The 24,910-nt window shown below is 38.5% G+C and overlaps 2 protein-coding genes across 2 annotated transcripts; both read left to right on the plus strand.

Annotated features, from left to right (window-relative positions):
* Positions 1–1,956: 1,956 nt before the first annotated feature.
* Positions 1,957–4,074, plus strand: LOC129347239 (signal-regulatory protein beta-2-like). Its single transcript, XM_035956989.2, has 6 exons — positions 1,957–2,010; positions 2,141–2,470; positions 2,581–2,940; positions 3,091–3,216; positions 3,342–3,379; positions 3,484–4,074. The coding sequence occupies exons 1-6, from the start codon at positions 1,968–1,970 to the stop codon at positions 3,607–3,609; spliced, it is 1,023 nt and encodes a 340-aa protein (XP_035812882.2). The 5' UTR covers positions 1,957–1,967; the 3' UTR covers positions 3,610–4,074.
* Positions 4,075–12,572: 8,498 nt separating this feature from the next.
* Positions 12,573–23,493, plus strand: LOC111581208 (uncharacterized). Its single transcript, XM_055016885.1, has 15 exons — positions 12,573–12,747; positions 12,836–12,915; positions 13,000–13,135; positions 13,938–14,270; positions 14,609–14,965; positions 15,045–15,179; positions 15,402–15,463; positions 15,572–15,697; positions 16,906–16,984; positions 20,991–21,065; positions 21,166–21,498; positions 21,836–22,192; positions 22,272–22,406; positions 22,629–22,690; positions 22,799–23,493. The coding sequence occupies exons 1-15, from the start codon at positions 12,573–12,575 to the stop codon at positions 22,925–22,927; spliced, it is 2,574 nt and encodes an 857-aa protein (XP_054872860.1). The 3' UTR covers positions 22,928–23,493.
* Positions 23,494–24,910: the final 1,417 nt, after the last annotated feature.

The raw sequence follows: 24,910 nt of genomic DNA on the forward strand, positions 1-24,910 counted from the left end.
AGATGTCATACAGTCTCGTGGACAGGCTCATTGGAAAGGCTGTGTGGACAAGTAGGGGGGTAGGTCCAGGTTCCCCTATCCCCAGCCCTAACCCAACCCCAACCCTAATCCTAGCCCTACATTAACTCATAGTATGGGACTCATATCTATCCCAAATGACTCAGAATGGTCTGAAACATGCTCCTCAGCCCTCTCTGTGGGGTAAATTTTGAGAGTCATACTGGACAAATAGGGGGGTAGGTCCAGGTTTCATGATTTACAAAAAAAGTTTGTAAACACTTTCAGTGTGTTACGACCCAACTTCAGCTGAGTTTAACAAAAACTACCAGTTGTTGTTGGTTTAAGTAAAACAATTTATTGCTCAATGAAAAATTTAATATAAAAGTGATCAAACAAGGAAAAACAAGACTGGTGGATGTTGCTAAATCAAAGAACAAAATAAAACCAAACAAAGGCTAACAGAGGTTTTAAATTAGTTAAACAAAAACAAAACAACTAAACTCCTGAGCCAAACCTAATCACAATAGCAACAACCACCACAAACATCAGAAACTAATACAAACTAGTGACTAGCGCACACAATTAACTAAATAACTGGTGCCTCAAAACACATTTCCAACGAAACACGATTCACCATCCTTCAGTGGCTACGAAACACAAACACGCTCTAGACACAAGTAGCTTCTCACCAAGTTAGCAGCTGCTAACAGAAGCTTGACTTCCAGGTAGCCACCTCTCAGTGGCTATGGAATCTACGGAACATACATAAAGCAAAGAGGTACCAGGGTGAACTGGTCACACTAAATTGCAGCTGCCTCGACTGAGAGTTTGGTTGTAGGATTTATCTCCTCCAGGTGTGGTGATGGCTGCAACTGGTTGGCTGAAGGTGGAGGGAACTGGGTGGTGGCCCAATCAGACAGGTCATTAGGTGGGGAGAACAAAGGCTGGAGTGCAGGATCTTCAACTCCACACTCATTAGCTGAGATGACGGGTAGCTGGTGTTCTGGAAAGGCTCTCAAACCAGCCACGGTTGGGCCCACACATGCCATCTCCCCATACAGCAGCCTAAAAGAAAATCCAACCCAGAAACAAGACGGTCCACAATCACCTGTGGTCGTAACATAATGTTTTTGAATCTCCACAAACAAAGTACCCTAAATGTTAAGGACTCAAAAACAGGTTATCTTTGTCTTTGCTGCTTCATTTTAGATCGTTCTTTTGAAAATCTGTCTTTTGCATGTCCCCAATTTTTTGGACAGCACAGGTCTAAATTTCTGGAGTGGCCATTTAACTATTTACACGTAATTTACAATAACAATCTTCCTCTGACCTACAGACAGTAGTTTAAACTGCTTAACCTTAACCAAACCTGAATCACAATGTTAAAAAACATCATTGAACAACCGCTTGTGTTTTTCAGAACTGCTTGTTTCGAGGTTTTGTCTAGAAATGTGTTGTGGTTTGATTTTAATGGGAAAGAAATCTTGCACCAGAAAATGAAAGTGTTTCTAACCGTCATAAATGCTGCAGAAACAAAACACTAATGATGACAAAAATACAAAAATGTGCTGTGTTGTGTTCATGTAGTACAAAATACAACAATGTATCAGGCTGGAAAATATTTGTATGATCTGTGTTTGACCATATTAGTTAGTTTCCTTGTGGAAACGCAAATGAAATGTTGTGAACAAGAGCGTTAGGTTTTACTTTAGTTTATTTCTTTTGTTTATTCTGTTCTAGAAACATGAAAAAAAGCTGTTGTTGCTTTTGGTGTTGTTTCATGTGTTTCAGTTGGAAAGATGTTTGGTATTATTTCCACTGTGGTAATACAGTGAAAAGCCAACAAGATGAGAAGCCAATCAGATCGCTCTGAAATTGTTCCCTCCCACTTGATGCGATTACATTTAGGCATGCCATCTTGTCGTCTGCTTCAATTTGAATGCAGTCACCAGTGGATTCATCAGAAAATGCTGGTCCTGTTTTATTTCCTGCTGATGCTCAGAGTGGGGCGTAAGTATATTTAGAGAGGTCACACTTACTGCAATCAATCTCTGTTATTTATACATGATATTACATATATGATTGTGTCTGTTGTCATTATTGAGTCTTTTTCTTTCTGTCTGTCTCTGTGTTTGTTCAGGCTGCACCGATGATCATCATTTTGTCACAAAGACTGTTGGTGTCGGACAAAGTGTGACTCTCACATGCACTCGCCAGAGATCTGTTCATAAGGAAACCTTGTACTGGATCAGACTTGTTTCTGGAAAATATCCAGAATTCTTGGGAGGAACACATGCTTTTGAGTATGATGGTATTTATGAAACTCCTCACATTACAGCAAAACAAGGACCTGGAACTTTTATTCTGCAATTTCATGAAACTCAGCTAAATGACTCTGGTTTTTACTACTGTATAAAAGTCAACCAGCTCAACATGGAATTTATGAACACAACATTCCTGAGAATTGAAGGTAAGTGAACTTATTTTTTTTAGTTTGACTGTAAATCAATATTTTCAGCAAGTTTTCTTCTCAATAAACTGACTCAAACTTGTTAATTTTTGCTTTCTTACATTTCCAAGGACCAGAACCAGACATCATTGACATCATTCAAGTTCCTCCATCTGATCCAGAACATCCAGGAGCCTCAGTGTCTCTGCAGTGTTCAGTTCTGTCTGACTCTGAGAAGAAAACATGTCCAGAACAACAACACAGAGTGTTCTGGTTCAGAGCTGGATCAGATGAATCTCATCCCAGATTAATTTATGCTGATGGAAACAGTCACAATGAATGTGAGACGAAACCTGAGGCTCAGTCTCCTCAGAAATGTATCTACAACTTCTCTAAAACCGTCACCTCCTCTGATGCTGGGACTTATTACTGTGCTGTGGCCACATGTGGACAGATATTATTTGGAAATGGAACAAAATTGGACATGAAAGGTAATTACAGGACATTTTTTTATATACTCCTTTAATAATATTTATCTTTTTAAATTTAGAATCTGGTTGGTCTATTGATGTCATGAAATATTTTTGCTAAATGTGTAATTTTATCAAAATATTTATGATTGGATCTTCGCATCTTTTCAGCACCCAGCATGTGGGATTTGGAGACAGCCAATACAGCTCTCTTTCTGGTATCTGCTGCTTTGGCTACAAGTCTGATCGTTATAGTCTTTCTCATTTATAATCTCAGGAAGAAAACTTTCTGCAAAGGTAATACAAGCTTCCCGCACTTCAGTGTATCTAAAAATATTTTGTCAAAGCTAGCTCTGACTTTTGCATTACTTAATTGTGTAATTGAACCAACACCATCTTTTATCTTAAATCTCTGCAAACAGATGCTGCAGCAGCCAGTGGTCATCAGGAAAGATCACAGGTACAGTACTGAAAGAAAAGATTAGAAATGACCCTACATTATATAGTTACCGCCTGCCAGCTCACATTTCATATTTTAAAATACAACTTCATATTTTTCCTCAGAGAAATGAGGACTCGTTGGTTTATTCTGCACCAACTTTCAGCAAGAGAAAAGCTGAGCGAAGAAATGCAAAAATATCACAAGAGGAGACGATCTACACTGATGTCAGGACTTCTGCAAGAAATTAACAACACACTGAATTTGCCAATTTTTGGTAATATTCCTTTTTCTTCTCTGACGCACCGTGTGGCCGAATAAAGCATCGGCCACACTAGGGCTTGTATTTCAGTTCTGAAAAAGTAATAGAATGTCTGCTATTGGATAATTTTTAAGCTATTTTGTGTATTATTTCGACGTTATTGAGTCCAGACCTCAATCCAACTGAGATTATTTGACAGAACTTGAAAAGAGTGATTCATTCAAAATCCTGAAGCAACCTAACAAAGTTTGAGCAGTTTTTGCAGTGAAAGATAGGATAAAATTACATTGTCTAGATGTGCAAGACTGAATGAGATCTGCATAGATGAGCTTAATGCAGTAATTTGTATATTTAATGAATAGACATTACTTTGTCGAACTCTGTGTTTTTTTGGTGGTTTTTTTGTAAATTACTGTCAAAAATCCATTCTTTAACATTAAACAAATCTGCTAAATCAAACTGATATTTGTGTACATTTGTTGCTTCTTTCCTTAAAAGAAAAAATACATTGTTAAAAAAAAAAGATAACACCTGTATAAATGAATCTCACATAAAATGAAAAATCTTTAGTGTTATTTTAAGCTGACCATTTTCCTTTTTTTTCATTACTTTGCCTTTACACTGATATTTTTTTTTGCTTCACGATTCATTTGTTCACCATCACTTGTCTAATCTGAAAGTAAAAGCTTGCTCATTGCAGCACATCGCATATTGCTGTGTCACACTGAATATTTTCTCTAATGTTTGCATGTTTATTGGCAGATTTTAAAGGAAGTAGAAAGTAAAATCTGAGTTTCTAATTACTCAAGGAAACCACACTGATTCCTGTGTAATCGTTTTACTGGCCCCGTAGTAAGGCAACGACAATGGAAACAAGGCAACAGACAAACTGACAGAACAAGAACTGAATTCTATCAGAGTAGAATTTGAAAAACTCTCAAACAAGCATTAAATGCTCCAAATGTGTTCATCAGTGTGAATTTTCAAAAATATTATAAAAACACTGACAATAATCTTCAACACATTATGGTAAGTAAATGAGCTTGGTGTACTTTTCAAAGGCTTTTCTAGTGAATTACTATTAACAGACACATCTGGGGCACCAACACTTGTTTTGCATTACTCTGGACATTAAACTGCTGCACTTTTGCTGTTGAAATTGTGATATATCCCATCATACTGATGCTCAAAGTTGTAAAAATTGATTAGTTTGCCATTCAGAATAGAGCTCAAATATATTTTTCACCCCAAAAATCTCTATGTGTATTTTTTCTCCTGTACTTATGAAGTTATGAGGGATGGGGAAAAATAAGCAGTGTTTGTGAAAGAGACAAAAAGTTCAAGAATATATTGACAAAACTTATAATTAATTACACTTTTAGTTGAATTACACAGATTATACATGTTTCTTTTGTTGTGGGTTAAGGTCCTATTGTGCAAATGGAAAATGCAAATCAAACTGCATATCTCTCATAGATGGTCTTACACTTGCTGAAATCCTCCATAGCAAGCTTCCACTCCTGCAGCTCAAAATCCACCACACCAGTCAGGTATGCAGATATGCAGGTATGCAGTGTAGGCCTGTGCCTCCAGCTTCTTTGTGTTTTTATTTAAACACTGGTGCAGGACTGCAGTGACCCAGCCAGCCTACTGTGGTCGCCCTCAAGTAAGTTTGCAGTTCTCGTCATACAGCGCCTGCAGGTGTGGAGGTACAGGAGTAGAAGCATGTTTAACGCATCCAGAAACAGCCAAGACTTTGCCGGGTGTGCCTCTTCCAACACCGCTGCAGGCTGGATCAACGTAGTGATCAGCCTCCTTCTTCAAGGTGGCGGGGTCTGCACCAGGGTTAAAGACTCTGAGGTGGGTATCGGAGGACTGGCAAGTCTCCACAATGACCTTTGCCATGGTGTGACTTTGGCACACTCTCCAGTGGCTCCTTAGTGGCATCTTCAAGCACTGTGGCTGCTCTCACTCTTCGCTCTGTGGTACTGAGCGTATCTTCCTGCACTAGTTTTAGCAGACTTTTTAGCTGTCTCATACCTATGAGCACCGTTGTAGGCGCTGGCCAGGGTACATCGCTTCTCCTCTCAGAGCTTTTGTACCATTTCTGCATTAACTATGACATATTGAAAGTCTCATACTGATGGCATCCTGCTCCTAGTCCAGCTGTTTTCCGACAGTCAGACTACGCAATAGCGACCTCATCATCAAAGTCATTTTTCAGTGCATGCAGGGTTTCACTGGGCTGTCTGACTCTTTGTCTCACTTCGAGGCCAGTGGCTTCTGCATGCTCGGACCATGGCCCTCGGGTGATCTCTGTCGTATTCACAATCCACTGATAGCTCCACTTGCCAGATTTTGAGCTTTTATGGATGACTGCACCTACTTCTCCAGTCAAACTAAACAAAGGTGCACCGCCATTGTCTTACAGAGTAGACTGACATCCCAGACAGGTCCCAGTGTTACCGACCCGGTCTCGCTGGCTTCCGAAACGTAGTTAGCCAGCTTTGGGTATGATGCTAGCTCACTTAGCTTAGCTTGACTCGCTGTTGGTAACAAGATTTATTAAGAGTGAATCAACTCTGCACTGGAGAACAAGGTACTTTTAACTAATCCTGCATCAGACTGTACAAACTCAGCATCTCTAGAACACATTTGACTCAATTTTCCTGTTTTTGGGCACAATTCTATACACTGTGACTTCACACACATTGCCATGTGTCGACTTTCCTGTTTTTCTTCCTACTACTGCATGTACTTCCTCTTACAGCACACACACAAACACAGACCGCAACCTAGGCTTGGTTTGCAACAAATGAGGCTGACGATTCTAGTTACCCTTGACGAGTTTCACACCACTTGTTTGCTATTTGTGCGCGAACACAGAAAGTGAGAAATGACAAAAACTTGTAGACAGACAGCAGCACCACAACTTTGTACAGCTGTGGACAGAAGCATAAAATGGTATGTTGACGACACAATAGATCTCTGCGTTTAAAAAGAAAAAGTAAAATGTGATTTTGAACACTGACACACACACACAGCAGAGCCACATGCAGCAGCTTCACTGACATAGAAAAGTTGTGGTGAGACATTTCTCTGTCCTTTGACCAACTACTGAAGCTGTTTACTCAGAACAGACGTGACTATGGCCTTTAATCAAATATGACGTCAAAGAAGAACTGCAAAAGGATTCAACAACTTAATTTAACTTTAACAAATTGGAATTACTGTTTAAGTTTCAATTCTGTCTTTTTATTTTTTAAATGCAAATAATATCCTTCTTGTATTTTTAAACCAAAGGCTTCAACAACCATACGTCATCTTCAAGCTTATATTATCCAATATATATGGTTCATGTAGGTTTTAATTTGAAAGCATAAAGGTTGATTTATTCCTGAGTCATTTGGACAGATTGCCGTCATTGTGCTAAGTGATGCAAACTGGGGCAGACTTTAGCAAGTCAAATCAAGAGTCAGTAACAAAGTCTTTGTCATATCAGAGAGATCAGAATGGGGCAAGTGAATGATTAGCATCTGCCCTCATGCATCAGCTATTGCCGATGAAAACACCAAACCTCAGACATGTAATGAATATGATCATGCCAGTATGACTGAGCAGGTGTGAGTGTGCGTCTATCCCTCTTAAATACTCTAACTTCTTCCGTAAGTTGCTCTGAAAATACTATTATACATAACAATATCTTAGTATTACACTTTTATATTTAAAAGATAAAGCAACAGTGCAAGACCACCTTCCTGAGATTAAAGCAGAGTGTGACAGGAAGTAAAGCCCCTTTGTAGACACACACTGAGAAGCCCAACCACAGTGGTGCTAAAGTTTCCATGCATCATTTGTTTGTCAGTGATGACTGTTGATTTGTTTCCCTCTTTGAGTTTGAAGTACAAAGAAGGACATTAAGTTCTAAAAGTTTATATCAGGGTGCTTTGCTCACCTGGTAGAGTATGCACCCCTATCAAAATAAAAGCGAAAAATCCTGGAAAAATAATCCGCAAACTTTATTATTGTTGTTCTTTTGTTTAAATTTACATTTCAAAGTTGCTTTTTTTTCTGTGCCCATGCTTCTGTTTGTGTAATTGTGATAATAGATATGCAACACAGATTTTCGACTGACATTTAACTCGGGGAAATTGCAGGCTTATGCTGCTTAGGCCTTCCATATTTATAACAACACCATGTTTTGAGTTGCAGTCAACAGTATGTTGACCCTTATAAAGGCCACAAACCAAAATGTTCCAGTCTGATAAGTGTTGCTTTAGGTTGTCAGGTTTATAGTGCCAGCTGAGGTGTGTTACCTCACAACAAACTCCGTGGTTCAAATATTATCCCATTTGTGATTCTCATCAAGCTTTATGTGGGTTAGGGTTCTCTTCTTTAGATCAAAGCACAGAGGTCAGTTCACTCAAAAACTCTGCAGTTTTGGGGATTTCTGTGATTATCTGCTACTTTCATTCCTCTGGTCAAGTACTTAGCTGGTATAATGGTAGGACGCTGAAATCATTCACTCTAACTGGCTCTTCCTCCTGATGTGTTTGGCTAAAGTTACATGAGAGGCAGAATGATCATTATGGATGGCAATGAGCATCTGGACTGTCTCCCAGGAAAAAGTGACTTTTCTTACTCTATGTATCAATGTCACAAATATCATAATACATAAAAAGATGGATCCTGGCCTGGGCCTGGGATCTATCTGTGTTGAGTTTACAAATCCCTTAAAACTACGGTGTTGCATTACAGCAACATTAAATGTAATGTAAATGCTTTTTGTCATATTGTCTCTTCAGTTGTGATCATTTCTTGACTTCACATGACCTCCACATATTTTAATTGTATTTCATTTGAAGTTATGTGTGACGGACATTTCATAACAATATCTTCAATATCAGCATCACATGACATCAGAGCCAGGAGGCAAATATATTATTCTTTTGCTTTTGCTCAGTTTCTCCTATCAGACATGGTGTAAAGTCATCAGTCATGTTTAAGTTTCAGTTACTGAAACCCACAATGAGAAGCAAATCTGAGATGACAGGGGCTCACTGTTGGTGTTGTTTCATGTGTTTAGGTTAGAAAGACGGTTGATTTTATTTCCACTGGGGTAGTGCAGGGACACGCCAACATAACGAGAAGCCAATCAGATTGCTCTGAGGTTGTTTCCTCCCTCTTCATATGATTATATTTAGGTGAAACAATTTTAATACGCTTTAAATTACACCAGACTCCAGTGGAATAACAAGAAAATGCAGACTGTATTTTATTCACTGCTGATGCTCGCAATGGTCTGTAAGTATATGTAAAAAGGTTGTGCTTATTTCATTTAAGTATTTAAAGTATTATCAAGATAATTTAGAAGAGAAGGTACATGATTGTCTGTTGTTCATCACTGATGTGTTTCTTGTCTTTGTTCTGTTCAGGTTTCACAGATGAGCAGATCTTTGAGACAAAGACTGTTCGTATTGGAGATGATGTAAACATGTCTTGTCCTCGCAGAGCTTCAGGAAGCTTGTTTTGGATCAAATTTGGTTCTGGAAACTTTCCCGAAATCTTAGGAAAAGAGTTTGTTCGCCATCGCATCAGAGTTGAAACAGAGCCTGGAACTTTAGTTCTGTACATTAGTAAAGCTAAATCAAGTGATTCAGCATTTTACTATTGTGTTAAAATTCTACAGCAAAACATTACATTTTTGAAAGGAACAAACCTGAGAGTTGAAGGTAAGTACACCAAGCTAAAGATTTTTCAGATTCCTTAAAATAATTTACATGCCCTACTTTCTTTAGTTTTGTATGTTGTATGTTTGAAAACTGTTTTGTTGGATAAAATTAGTTAAAATTGTTTTGTGTATAAAAATTGCTAATTTCTCTTCCATTTCTCAGGACCTTCTGTCTCTACAGTCCCTCCATCTGATCCAGTGCTTCCAGGAGACTTAGTGACTCTGCAGTGTTCAATCCTCCATGACTCTGAGAAGAAAACATGTCCAGATCAAGACAGCATGTTCTGTTGTGCTGAATCACATCAGTCTCACCCAAGTTTAATTTACACTCAAGACAACAGGAGAGATGAAAATGAGGGGATTTCTACAAAGAAATGCTTCTACAGTTACTTCAAAAACATCAGCTCCTCTGATGCTCGGACGTGTCGCTGTGCTGCGGTCACATGTGTGGAGATATTTTTAGGAAATAAATCATCAGAAGTCAACAGTCAAGGTAACTGCACTATATTTTTATGTAGTGGGGAAGATAAACATATCTATGTATTTAATTAGGGTCATGTGTTTAACTGTAATATTTCATAATGCACTATTAAACCATTAAGGAGTATACTTTAGATTTTTAAACTCATAATTGTTAACTTTCATTATTTGCTGTTTTTCACTTCATGTCAGCAGATACATTGGATTCAATGAAGATCAATACGACTCTCTATCTGTTGTGTGCTGCTTTAGCTTTAAGTCTGCTTGTTGTTGCTTTTGTCATTTATTCAATCAAGAAACTGAAGCGAGAATCACATGCGTATTGTGATGGTAAGCAAAGTCACTCATACATTAATGTATCAATCAGTAGATGGCAAAACTGGATTTATATTTATTTTGTATTTTCTTTTAAGATACAGCTGCAGTTGTTCTGCAAACAAATGCACCAGACAGTGGAATTCAGGAAAACCAGCAGGTATTTATAAAGAAGAAATATAGCTGCTAGTTATCAGCATGTTTTAATGTAACATCTGCAGACTTAACTTTTTTTTGTTTGCTTGTTTAGACAGATGAGGAATCTTTGGTTTATTCTGCACCAAATTTCATCAGTAGAAAAACTACTAAAACAGGGAGAAGGAAGACAACACCTACAGAGGAGGAGAGCATCTACACTGATGTCAACACTCTTGGATTAACATCTTGACACCAGATGCACTTTACTGTGATTTTGTTTGCATGCTGTTGGAAATGTGTCTTTTTCTTTTGGATAATCTGAAAACATTGTTATATCTCTGTTTGATGTTTTATTTATATTTTCTTTAGATGCAAAGAAAATGAATCACAATGCATAAGCAATGTCCATTCACCAGCCACTTTATTGGGTACACCTGGGAAGAAAGAGGATTTAAGTGACTTTGAACATGGCATGGTTGTTGGTGCCAGATGGGCTGGTCTGAGGATTTCAGAAACTGCTGAGTTACTGGGATTTTTACGCACAACTATGTCTAGTGTTTACAGAGAATGGTCATAAAAAGAGAAAACATCCAGTGAGTGGCAGTTGTGTGGATGAAAATGCCTGGTTGATGTGAGAGGTCAGAGGAGAATGAGCAGGCTGGTTGGAGATGATAGAAAGGCAACAGTAACTCAAATAACCACTCGTTACAACCAAGGAATGCAGAATACCATCTCTGAACACACAACATGTCTAACCTTGAAGAATACGGGCTACAGCACCAGAAGACCACACCAGGTGCCACTCCTGTCAGCTAAGAACAGGAAACTGATTCTACAATTGTCACAGGCTCACCAAAATTTAACCATAGAAGAGTGGAAAAACATGATGATGAACATGACCTGATGAGTCTCCATTTCAGCTGCAACATTCAGATGATAGGGTCAGAATTTGGTGTAAACCACCCCACCCCCACCCCCACCCCACCCCCCCCACCCCCCCATGCGCGTTGCAATGCGCGTTGCAATGCGCGTTGCAATGCGCGTTGCAATGCGCGTTGCAATGCGCGTTGCAATGCGCGTTGCAATGCGCGTTGCCGAAAGATGTCGGCGGCGGGATGGCCATCACGGCGGGCGGCCATCACAAGCCTCGGCTCGCGACGCGTCGGCCGGCCGCTTGCCTACCCCCCCTACAATTTTCTCAACGGATTTACACGATTCACAAAAACTATACTTTCGGCGGAAAAAAACTCGGAATTCCGTGTATCCGCGGAAAATTCTCATCCCTGTAAAAACCTGCCATGACAAAGTCACATCCACATGAATGCCTACATTTCCTAGTAAAACACTGTACACTGTAAAAGAAAATGATCAATGTCATTCACTTAACGTGTGAGTAGTTTTATTGTCATGGCTGATCAGTGCACATTTTATTTCCCAGAGGATCACCCACAAATAATGTTATTTTTGGCTGTACAGTAATTTGGGGATCAAGCATATGTTTAGGCTGACATTAAAATTCTCTGTCAGACACACTGTTGTAAAGTAACAATGCCACAATATACACATCTTGCATTCAGACATTTAGTTAATTTAGTTCTCCTTGTAATCTTCCATTGTTACCTGTGTGCTCAATTTGTGAGCCTTTTCTGTTTCTTTATTATTTGCTTTTGTTTATTCCATGCGTGTGTTATCTATTAGATTTTTGACTTACTTTTGTCTGCTTCCCGTGCTTTTGTTTTGTCTGGATTGTGGAGTGCTCTTTTGGAATCAGCTTTGGATTAAAGTTCGCTTTTTCTTCATTACTGCGATGGAACACGGTGGAGTTATGTGATGATCGGTGTACGTTTGTCCGTCTGAATCTGTCTGTCTGTGCACAACACTACTGAAAAATGGAACAACAGATTTTGGTGAAATTTTCAGGAAAGGTCAGAAATGACACAAGGACCACCTCATTAGATTTTGGCAGTGATGTGGCTTATAGTCTAGATCCATGGATTTGTTAAGGATTTCCGTATCATTGTGAGATAGCAGCACGGCTTCACTGTGATTATGAGAACAAGTGAACGTCACGTCAGCTGCCTGCTGATGATCACATGATTGCAATCCTACTACAGATCCACCACTGTGGACTTATCTGTTGGAAATCATACAATGACTGAGAAGCCTTGGCGGAGTACTGTGCTCTATGAGTGCTTTTGTTGTTTTTACTGTTTTTCTGTTTTCCGTGTCTGTTTTCCCTGATCAAACAAACTGGCCATAGAATTCCAAAGGACGGCAAAATCCCCGACATGGTAAAGGCTCCCCTGTCCCTGCATCTCAGAGGGTCGCCAATGCCCTGTCTGTTCCTGCCACTGAGAGGGTTGCTGCTGTCTCTTCCATCCCTGCCTCAAAGAGAGGTCACTCCTTGTGCTCCTGCATGTGAAAAGGTTGCCGATGTTAAATCCTGGGCCCTGCTAGAGTCAGGTGATATTTCCCTTTGTCCAGAGACTCCTCCAGAGCCAGCCGGCACTTCCCCCCTGGTTTGGAGTCAGCTTATGTCTTTCTTGTTCAGGCATCAGAGTGTGCAGGCCTCATTGTAGCTCCAACTTCAATCCCAGAGGCTTCAGACATCACTCCATCTGTAACTCCAGAGTCTGTAGAAATTGTGCCAACTCCAGATTCAGCATTCCCATCTAGCCCTTTGTGTATTTGGCCTTGTGCCACTGCTGCTTCCAGTCTCTAGAGGAGCAACACCTCTGCCTGAGCCGTCGGCCTCCTGCAAAGCCTCATGAGATGCTTTGCTTTGGCCGTCAGCCTCCAAAGATCCCCACTTTCACCACCAACTTCCAGAGGAATCCATTCTTCAGGCTGTGTCTGCCTGTTTTGGGATTTTTCTTTTTGTTTTTTATGTGATTGCGATGTCAAAGATATTGAAAGCTCATAAAGTAAGTGTTTGCATCTTGTGTTAAGTTACTGATTCTTTTTTAAGGTTTATGGCACATTTGTTACTTTTTTGGACAGTCAACTATTAAGAGGGATAACGTGAACACTACACTCCTGGGCTGATATGAACCATGGGCTCTGTTCTGTGGTATACTCGATAAGGCTGTAACTGTTTGGCTACTAGAGAGCTTCAGAAATTCCCTTTGAAAATATGCTTGGTCAAACCAACGCTTCTGGTTTGCTGGTTGAATTGAGTAGTGCAGCTGATAGTGTAGGCCGAGAAAGGACATTACTGAAAAAAGATTAAAAAAAAAAAAACTGTTGTGAGAGGAGACTGTAACATTCATAAAAACAAAATGCTTGAACACTATCATTCAAATGAGTGAGTAAAAGGATGAGAATGAGATGATAAGCTCCTCAAGATTCTGAATGTGACCAATGTGGCAGGAAGTGCACCTCTGAATCTTTATTCTGTGACAACCAATCAGATACCTTGGGCAGTGTGGCAAAGAGGGTCTTGGCCAAGTTATATCCCCTCCTACACTCATTTAAACAGCGACAAGGTCCCTGACAGCAGACAATGTCAAGATGATCGTGTTGTGGATTACACTGCTTGCTCTTCATCAAGGACGTGAGTTTGTTGTTTGTACATGATGCTTTTATAAGGTGGATTTCTTACATCATTGTGACTTATTGTCTTACACTGTACATTTTATGCTCTTTCAATTCAGATACACTCATTCCAGTGAACACAGTTCAACTTGGTGAATCTACAACCTTCACATGTGCTCTGCCTAATACTGATATCAGCAATGGAGAAGTCCACTGGTACCAGCAGAGTGTTGGAGATACTCTGAAACTAATTGTGACTCTGTTGAAATCTGTAAAACCTAAGTATGCTCCAGAGTTTTCTAATTCAAGATGGAAAGTCAAAAGGGACGGCAATTTTAGCAGCCTGACTATTTTGAGAATAATCCAAGAGGACGAGGGAATCTACCACTGTGCAATCATAGAGTGGTGTGGCACAGCATCGAAATGGAGTGGGACATATTTGATAGTAAAAGGTAATAATAGGACCTGCATTTATAAAATTTTGTAAACGCTATACCTGCTGAAACTCTACTGTTTATATGTTGAAGAATAACTCTCATGCTGCATGTTTTAAATATTCTCAGATGTCATTTTTAAGTCGAACAAGTTTACACATATTTCTGAATAATTAATTAGTTCCTTCTATTTTTTTTATCCAAATGTTACTTCTACTACTGGTTCAAGTCAAGTACATTCATAAACATCGCTGTTCATATCAGTAAGATGTAAAACTACTAAAGTCACATTTGATGTAAGACTTTCAAAATGTGCTTTGAGGTCTCATCCTGTTAACAGTTTTTTCATTACACAGGAGACGGTCAGAAGACATCAGACTACACTGTTGTTCAGCAGTCCACAGCATCACATTCAGTCCATCCAGGAGAATCACAGACTCTCCAGTGTTCAGTCTTCTCTGACTCTGAGAACAAAACATGTTCAGGAGATCTGAGTGTGTTCTGGTTCAGACCTGGATCAGATAAATCTCATCCAGACATCATCTACACTGATGGAAACAGACCTGATGAATGTGAGAAGAGATCTGACACTCAGAAGAGCTGTGTTTATCACTCCTCTAAGACCTTCAACTCCTCTGATGCTGGGACTTACTACTGTGCTGTGGCCACATGTGGACAGATACTGTTTGGAAATGGAACTACTCTGACCAATGGTATGATTTTATGTTCAGCACTGAAGATATACAAAATATGTTAATAACATCATCAGTAATTCATCTACTTCTCTTTCAGACGCTTGTTCACAAACTGCACAATCTGAAATGATTGGTCTGGTGACAACAATAACCTGCTTGGTCATTTCTGTGATTGTGAATATCGTTTTAATCTGTTACCGAACACAAAGAGCAGCACAGGAACAATTCACAGGTAAATGTTGTTTATTGAGTCACATTTTACACAGCTGGGATTTTACTCAAAAAGTTTCAAACATCTGGCCTAATTTAACAGATCTTTGTAGATAAATATTATTAATTCATATTTACACACTGCACTGATGACAATGATGAATTAAATTTGTTCCTTTAGCATTTGATGCTAATTTGGGTGTCAGATAAAGGACATCATATTTCTGTCTTTATTTTTCATTAGGAATTGAATCCACCTCATCACAAGCAAGACATGACAATTTGAGACAATCAGTGGTTGATACTGTAAGTAATGATACTAAATCACATTATTTATGGTTATTTATCAGTATGATTCCCAAAAGCTTGATATAACAGTATGACTTTACAATGATCCTTTTATTTTCTGCACAGACTGAAGGTGGACATGATCTGAACTACGCTGCGCTGCATTTCTCTGGAAGGAAAGCTGCACGAGGAGAGAAGAAGATGGAGGTGAAGACTGAGGAAAGTGTATATTCTCAAGTTAAACTTCAAATGTGAACGCGTCTATGAAAAACTTCAATCTGTTTTTCAATAAAAGACTAAATCTTGATCCCATCAGTGTGCTGAAGCTTTACTGGTGAAATGGACTTAGAGATGTTGACAAAGCAACCTATTGGTTGACTGTGTTCCCTGAGATGTTTACTTCTAGTAGTTTCTCAGTGTCAACTGTGAGGAAAACTACATCTCTGAAGAAGAGGATTTGTGTTCTTCACCGTGACCTTCTGATCTCCCCACCTAACACACAGAACTTGCAATGCAGGAATGAACTGAACAGTTTCAGTCAGAACATTAAGGAAATGCAGCATCACTGCAGTGATGATCTGAACTCAGTCTCTGATACCAGGTTTAGTCGGACCAGTATGGAAGAAGAACAAATCGAATCTGAAGTGTTTGTGGAAGATGCACACATGAGACACAAACACCCACCTTCTCTCTGTCGCAGACCACAGCCATAAAATGAGAGAGACTTTTTATTCTAAGCATATATACTCCCTCAGGTTTATTTTTCTTTTTATTGAATGTACATGCATGTATTTTTAGTGATGTCATGAATTTACTTTCATGTAGCCTAAAGTCTACAATTTGTAAGTTTATTCTTATGTTTACACCTTTTATTGTTATCTCAGGAACCATATGAGATGAAGATATTATGTTTGGTGTTAATCTAATAATATATTCAGTGGTTTTTCAGATCTGTGATCATCATAGATATTTTACAATTGGATTTCTATGTTGAAGAAATCATTTCAAATGAAGTTCTAAAGGTATTTGGCCTCTGACTTGTCCTGGACAGTGAAGCTCAACACCAACCCTTGGGAGGAACATGTTGGTTAGATGCTGACTTGAATTTGGCTCCAAAATTTTCTCTATAAAGGAAAGTCACTGGAATGCAAGGCCTTTGAGAAGCGACAGGGGCTCGAGCTCAGAGAAATTCATGATGTTTAACTAAAACAATGGTTCAAAACTGAGTTTGTTTATGATGGCTTAAATAAACGCATGGCTTAACTTTAAATTAGGGATTTGTTTTCCTATGCGTTATTTAAAGTTGGTCTTCTTAAGTTCACTTTAATACTATTACAGCACAAATATTTTCTCCATCACTATGAGAATCGACTCTTAGTATTTTTACTTCGCCACACTTTTGCAATGCAAACCTGCCAAAGGGCCTCCTTGTCTCTGTGTTTCCTGAATTCCACCACCAGGGAACCACAGAGGAGAAGAGTCTGGCTATGGACCGGCCCTGTTGTGGTTGCATCAGGCGCCTTTTGTTGGCCGAGTGTAGTGAGTGGGAGGGAGTTTAGACCTGAACGAGAGAGTTCACATAGGAGGGAGCTGTTTTCAATTCAGTTATGGTCATTAATTAAACCCCGAAAAACTTATCTCTGTGTATGAAACTCTGGCTGTCTGAATTCATGTTTTTTGAGACAGTCATTGGTGCACTGCAGTTTTAAGGTGGAAATGCTCAGCCATGACTTTCATTATAATGTCTTGTATCAGATAAAACCACAATCTGGAAATGTGTACAAGATATGAATCCTAATTTTTACTTGAGGGATTCTTCTCATTTCAGTAAAGATGTCCACTTTAGTGAAAAGACATTTTTGTCTTCCTGGTCTCACAGCACTGTAAAGGCTTTCTATATGTCTGTCATGAGAACAACAAGCAGAGCCACATGCAGCAGCTACACTGACAGAGAAAAACTGTGGTGAGACATTTCTCTGCCCTTTGACCAACAACTGAAGCTGTTTACTCAGAACAGACCTGACTATGGCCAAAGAAGAACTACAAAAGGCTTAAAAAAACAGTATCTTTCTTGTATTTTTAAACCACAGGCTAGTACAACCACACACATCTTGGAGCTTATATTATCCAATATACTGTATATAGTTCATTTTAGTTTTAATTAAACTGCATACTGATTGATTCATTGACCATTAAATTGGACAGATGTGACACTGTGCCAAGTAATGCAAACTTCAACAGACCTCAGCAAGTCAAAGCAATAGATGATGACAAAGTTCTGCTCTTGGAACAAAAAGATGAGGGTAGAACAAGTGAATGATTAGCACCTCCCCTCATGTATCAGCCATTACCAATGAAAACACCAAACCTCAGAGACATGTGATGGAAATGGTCAAGCCAGTATGACTGAGTAGGCATTAGTGTGTGTCCATCACTCTTGTATCCTTTAATCTCTAATTTCTTATGTCACTTCTTCTGATATTATTATACACGACAATTAAGTGTTGCTCCACTTTTATATTTAGAATAGATACACAAGACCAACTCTCTGACATGAAAGCCATGTGAAAAGGGAAGAAAAGCCCCTTTGTATTCACACCTTTAGAAGACCAACCACAGCAGTGCTAAAGTTTCCATTCATCGTTTGTTTGTCAGTGGTGACTGAATTTGTGTGTTTGTGTCTCTATGTTTCAGGTGTGAACAGTGTTGTGCACACAAAGACAAGCCATAAAGTACAATGGAGGACATGAAGTAAAAGCAACTTTTTAAGTCTGCTTTTTGTTTTAAATTACATTTCATAGTTGTTACTTTTCCTTTTTCCACCCTCTTGTATGTAACTGCATGTTTATTTTGTGTAAACTGACTAGATGTTAGGAATCAATAATTTAGGTTCCGAATTGTATTGACAGGACAATCTTTATGGTCAATAATCCAGCTGCATTTGTTGTATTAACAAAACTTTTGTAGATCTTTTTCAGGTATTTTTTCCTTTATTGGACAGTGAACAGTGAAAGAACAACATGGGGTTATAGAGGAAGGTGTGAAGTGATGCAATTCCACAGATGAAGTTGAATCCAGAATGTTGTGGTTTTATGCTGCTGAGGAGTTTTGTGCTAAAAACATCATTGTCAGACCAGCATGCTTTGCCTCATGGTCAACAGTATGTAGACCTTGATAAAGGCCACAAAACCAAAATGTTCCAGTCTGACAAATGTTGCTGGTTTTAACTGTTTAACATTTTCTCTCCATTTTGCAAGTTGATGAAACTGTTCCAGAAATCTCCACTCTACTTCTCTCTGATGTTGACACTTGCAGGTGAAACGATGGACAGGAAGTTACAAAAATATTGATCAGGGTGCTTTGGTAGCTCCTCTGGTAGAGCCTGCACCATTATCGAAATAAAAGGCAACAATCCTGGAAAGATTATCTGTTGACCATTTTTTAAATTGTTGTTCTTTTGAATTACATTACATTTTAAAGTTACTTTTTTCTGTGCCCATCCTCATGTTTATGTCACTGTGATGACTGACATGAAACACATATATTTTTGACTGATATTTAACTCAGGGAAATTGCAGTCTGATGCTTCTTATTACATATTTAGAACAACACCATGTTTTGACTTGCAGTTGACAGCATGTTGACCTTTAAAAGGACCAAAACCAAAATGTTTCAGTCTGTTTCTTTAGATTGTCTATCTATTGTAAGTCTCTTTACTGTAGATGTAGAGTAATTATGCCAGAAACCCCCACTGGGCTGCTATATAGTGTCAGTTGAAATGTATTGTCACACTGCCTCACAACAAACTCTGGGGTTCAAATATTATTCCATTTGTGATTCTCATCGAGGTTCATATGGCTTCTACTCTTCAGATCAAGACACTTACTAACTAATAGTTAGCTAATCTATTAGCTTCTGGGAGATTAAAGTACAGTTGATTTAGACTAGAGACTCACAGTGACAATCAACACTGGCTGAATAATGACATGTCTGGGACGTAAGAGACGGGGAGCATCGCCTGGATCTAATCACTGCAGTTGATTATTATGATTTGGTTAGGGCTGTGTATCTCTATTACACACCCAAAATAGAAAAGATCCAAATGTCTATTAATCTTAAGTAAAACTATCCTCTAGCTATGACCATGAAAAAACAAGCTCAACTACACACAACTGTATTTTTGTTGACAAATCAGTTTAGACGTATGCCCGCATTCTCCACCATTAATATACGTATATATGTGGGGAAATGTTTGCTCCGATAGGATTTGAATGCGAATGAAGAATTATTATACAATCTAACTGCTATTGAACCAGTGATATATTTAGATCAGATAACTATAGCAATGCTGGTTATGAATCACCTCTTGTTGCAATGTCCAGAAGAACGTCAACACAAAGCAAATAATGCGGTCAATGTTACAGTGTTCTGAGATGAAGGCATGAATAGACCACACTTGTGAGCAGCAGTTAATTTGATGGTAGGCTAATTTGGCAACTTACAGGAATTCACTTTCTGAGGCAAAAAAAGAACAGAGTTTCACCAAGTTTTCAGCAGCTGAAAGTTACTGGTGTGTGTGTCGTGATGCTGTGGCAGTGAATTCTTGAAAACTGAAAGTTAGTGATAAAAGATTGAAGACAATTTTATATTAGAGTTAACAGCTCAAATCCACTGTGTTTGATGAGAGGCGTCCTGGGCTCTGAACATTACATTCATTCATGTGAATGGAAAAAAATTTTTTTTAAAGATATAAATATGAAAAATAACATTAATTATGTCCTCAGTAAGCTCAACATTTTGACAGTCAAGTGAATGTTGTGTGATGTTGATCTTGAGCAAAAAATGCACATTTTACATAGAGTATATGTGTTGGTACAGGATACTGTGTGGGAGGAAAAGCTGTCTTGAGATTCCCTTTAATATTGATGTTTTACTTATTATTAAAAATTAACATATTTGTGAATCCAATTCAGGGGTATATTAAGGGGCTAATTCATTTTTAACGTATATTAAACATATGTTATTTTGTGTGACAGTCAGGCATAAAGTATATCATGCAACACAGATGCCCTGTAGCTTGATTTGAACCATGGACTTCATTTTCTGTGGTGTACTCTGTAAAACTGTAACTCTTTGGCTACCAGAGGGCTTCACAAATTCACTTTGACAATATGCTTGTTTGAACTAATCCTCGTGGTTTCACACTTTCACATCAGACACGTGGTAAGAAATTTTAGCTGTCTAAAGTTGATGTTTGTGTGTTTAGCTGAACCACAGAATATGAGGGCAGAGGATGGACATTACTTTAACAAAGATGAAAATATTTAATGTGAGCTTGTAGCATTCTTGTCAACAAAATGCTGAAACATCATTAAAATGAGTGAGTAAACAGATAAGAATGAGGTGATGAAGCCCTGGATGTGACCGATGTGGCAGGAAGTGCACTTCTGAATCTTTATTCTGTGACAACCAATCAGATGCATTTGGCAGTGTGACATAAAGGGTCTTGGCCGAGTTACATCCCCTCCTACGCTGATTTAAACAGCGACAAGGTCCCTGAAAGCAGACAATGTCAGGATGATTGTGTTGTGGATTACACTGCTTGTTCTTCATCAAGGACGTGAGTGCTTTCTAAATTTTACATGACGTTTTTGCAGTCTGGATTTCCCAAATTATTGTGACTTAACTTCTTCTGTATTTTATGTTTTCTCTCCATTCAGATACACTCATTCCAGTGATCACAGTTCAAACTGGTGAATCTACAACCTTAACATGTGATCTGCGTAAAAATGATATCAGCAGACTAGAAGTCCACTGGTTCAAGCAGAGTGTTGGAGATAATCTGAAACTAATTGTGACTCTTCGGAAACAGACAACACCTCAATTTGCACCAGAGTTTTTGAGCGCAAGATGGAAAGTTAATAGTGATGACAATTTTACCAACCTGACTATTTTGAGAACAATCCAAGGGGACGAGGGAATCTATCACTGTGCTTTCATTACATTGTATGGCACAACATCTGAATGGATTGGGACATATTTGATAGTAAAAGGTAAAAATCTGAGCTACTTTGTTTGCTGTTTTGCAAATGCTTCGTCCAGTAAAACACTACTGTATACATATTGAAGAATAACTGTCACTGAAGATGTTCTGAAAACACTTGCTAAACATTTTTCAGTTTCAATCTAATTAAATTTACATTTATTTTGAATTTCTTCTATTTAAATCCAGATGTTATCTCAAACACCGATTCAACTGAAGTATAGTATCAATTATCCCTGTTTATATCACTAAGATGTAAAACTACTAAAGTCACATTTGAGGTTTTTCTCAGACTTTCAAAATGTGCTTTGAGGTGTCATCCTGTTAACAGTTTTTTCATTACACAGGAGACGGTCAGAAGACATCAGACTACACTGTTGTTCAGCAGTCCACAGCATCACATTCAGTCCATCCAGGAGAATCACAGACTCTCCACTGTTCAGTCTTCTCTGACTCTGAGAACAAAACATGTTCAGGAGATCCGAGTGTGTTCTGGTTCAGACCTGGATCAGATAAATCTCATCCAGACATCATCTACACTGATGGAAACAGACCTGATGAATGTGAGAAGAGATCTGACACTCAGAAGAGCTGTGTTTATCACTCCTCTAAGACCTTCAGCTCCTCTGATGCTGGGACTTACTACTGTGCTGTGGCCACATGTGGACAGATACTGTTTGGAAATGGAAATACTCTGACCAATGGTATGATTTTATGTTCAGCACTGAAGATATACAAAATATGTTAATAACATCCTCAGTAATTCATCTACTTCTCTTTCAGACGCTTGTTCACAAACTGCACAATCTGAAATGATTGGTCTGGTGACAGCAATAACCTGCTTGGCCATTTCTGTGATTGTGAATATCGTTTTAATCTGTTACCGAACACAAAGAGCAGCACAGGAACAATTCACAGGTAAATGTTGTTTATTGAGTCACATTTTACACAGCTGGGATTTTACTCAAAAAGTTTCAAACATCTGGCCTAATTTAATAGATCTTTGTAGATAAATATTATTAATTCATATTTACACACTGCACTGATGACAATGATGAATTAAATTTGTTCCTTTAGCATTTGATGCTAATTTGGGTGTCAGATAAAGGACATCATATTTCTGTCTTTATTTTTCATTAGGAATTGAATTCACCTCATCACAAGCAAGACATGACAATTTGAGACAATCAGTGGTTGATACTGTAAGTAATGATACTAAATCACATTATTTATGGTTATTTATCAGTATGATTCCCAAAAGCTTGATATAACAGTATGACTTTACAATGATCCTTTTATTTTCTGCACAGACTGAAGGTGGACATGATCTGAACTACGCTGCGCTGCATTTCTCTGGAAGGAAAGCTGCACGAGGAAAGAAGAAGACGGAGGTGAAGACTGAGGAAAGTGTATATTCTCAAGTTAAACTTCAAATGTGAACGCGTCTATGAAAAACTTCAATCTGTTTTTTGATAAAAGACTGAATCTTGATCCCATCAGTGTGCTGAAGCTTTACTGGTGAAATGGACTTAGAGATGTTGACAAAGCAACCTATTGGTTGACTGTGTTCCCTGAGATGTTTACTTCTAGTAGTTTCTCAGTGTCAACTGTGAGGAAAACTACATCTCTGAAGAAGAGGATTTGTGTTCTTCACCGTGACCTTCTGATCTCCCCACCTAACACACAGAACTTGCAATGCAGGAATGAACTGAACAGTTTCAGTCAGAACATTAAGGAAATGCAGCATCACTGGAGTGATGATCTGAACTCAGTCTCTGATGCCAGGTTTAGTCGGACCAGTATGGAAGAAGAACAAATCGAATCTGAAGTGTTTGTGGAAGATGCACACATGAGACACAAACACCCACCTTCTCTCTGTCGCAGACCACAGCCATAAAATCAGAGAGACTTTTTATTCTAAGCATATATACTCCCTCGGTTTTATTTTTATTATTGAATGTATGTACTTGTATGTTTAGATATATTATAAATATATTTTCATGTAGCCTAAAGTCTGCAATTTGTAAGTTTATTCTTATGTTTACACCTTTTATTGTTATCTCAGGAACCATATGAGATGAAGATATTATGTTTGGTGTTATTCTAATGACATATTCAGTGGTTTTTCAGATCTGTGATCATCATAGATATTTTACAATTGGATTTCTATGTTGAAGAAATCATTTCAAATGAAGTTCTAAAGGTATTTGGCCTCTGACTTCTCCTGGACAGTGAAGCTCAACACCAACCCTTGGGAGGAACATGTTGGTTAGATGCTGACTTGAATTTGGCTCCAAAATTTTCTCTATAAAGGAAAGTCACTGGAATGCAAGGCCTTTGAGAAGCGACAGGGGCTCGAGCTCAGAGAAATTCATGATGTTTAACTAAAACAATGGTTCAAAACTGAGTTTGTTTATGATGGCTTAAAGAAACGCATGGCTTAACTTTAAATTAGGGATTTGTTTTCCTATGTGTTATTTAAAGTTGGTCTTCTTAAGTTCACTTTAATACTATTACAGCACAAATATTTTCTCCATCACTATGAGAATCGACTCTTAGTATTTTTACTTCGCCACACTTTTGCAATGCAAACCTGCCAAAGGGCCTCCTTGTCTCTGTGTTTCCTGAATTCCACCACCAGGGAACCACAGAGGAGAAGAGTCTGGCTATGGACCGGCCCTGTTGTGGTTGCATCAGGCGCCTTTTGTTGGCCGAGTGTAGTGAGTGGGAGGGAGTTTAGACCTGAACGAGAGAGTTCACATAGGAGGGAGCTGTTTTCAATTCAGTTATGGTCATTAATTAAACTCCGAAAAACTTATCTCTGTGTATGAAACTCTGGCTGTCTGAATTCATGTTTTTTGAGACAGTCATTGGTGCACTGCAGTTTTAAGGTGGAAATGCTCAGCCATGACTTTCATTATAATGTCTTGTATCAGATAAAACCACAATCTGGAAATGTGTACAAGATATGAATCCTAATTTTTACTTGAGGGATTCTTCTCATTTCAGTAAAGATGTCCACTTTAGTGAAAAGACATTTTTGTCTTCCTGGTCTCACAGCACTGTAAAGGCTTTCTATATGTCTGTCATGAGAACAACAAGCAGAGCCACATGCAGCAGCTACACTGACAGAGAAAAACTGTGGTGAGACATTTCTCTGCCCTTTGACCAACAACTGAAGCTGTTTACTCAGAACAGACCTGACTATGGCCAAAGAAGAACTACAAAAGGCTTCAGCATGATAATTTTACCTGAACAATTTGGAATTGTTGTTTTTTTTCACCTACTTTTTTAAAGTTAAAAACAGTATCTTTCTTGTATTTTTAAACCACAGGCTACTACAACCACACACATCTTGGAGCTTATATTATCCAATACACTGTATATAGTTCATACATCCATCCATTATCTATACACCGCTT

The sequence above is a fragment of the Amphiprion ocellaris genome, chromosome 13 (assembly GCF_022539595.1).
Source record: "Amphiprion ocellaris isolate individual 3 ecotype Okinawa chromosome 13, ASM2253959v1, whole genome shotgun sequence".
Lineage (NCBI taxonomy): Eukaryota > Metazoa > Chordata > Actinopteri > Pomacentridae > Amphiprion > Amphiprion ocellaris.

Coding starts and splice junctions, on each gene's coding strand:
- LOC129347239 (XM_035956989.2), top strand. CDS start 1,968: ATGCTGGTCCTGTTTTATTTCCTGCTGATGCTCAGAGTGGGGC. Junction 2,471..2,580: donor AACATTCCTGAGAATTGAAG/GTAAGTGAACTT, acceptor TACATTTCCAAG/GACCAGAACCAGACATCATT. Junction 2,941..3,090: donor AACAAAATTGGACATGAAAG/GTAATTACAGGA, acceptor GCATCTTTTCAG/CACCCAGCATGTGGGATTTG.
- LOC111581208 (XM_055016885.1), top strand. CDS start 12,573: ATGGTAAAGGCTCCCCTGTCCCTGCATCTCAGAGGGTCGCCAATGCCC. Junction 13,136..13,937: donor GAATCCATTCTTCAGGCTGT/GTCTGCCTGTTT, acceptor CTTTCAATTCAG/ATACACTCATTCCAGTGAAC. Junction 22,407..22,628: donor AGCACAGGAACAATTCACAG/GTAAATGTTGTT, acceptor ATTTTTCATTAG/GAATTGAATTCACCTCATCA.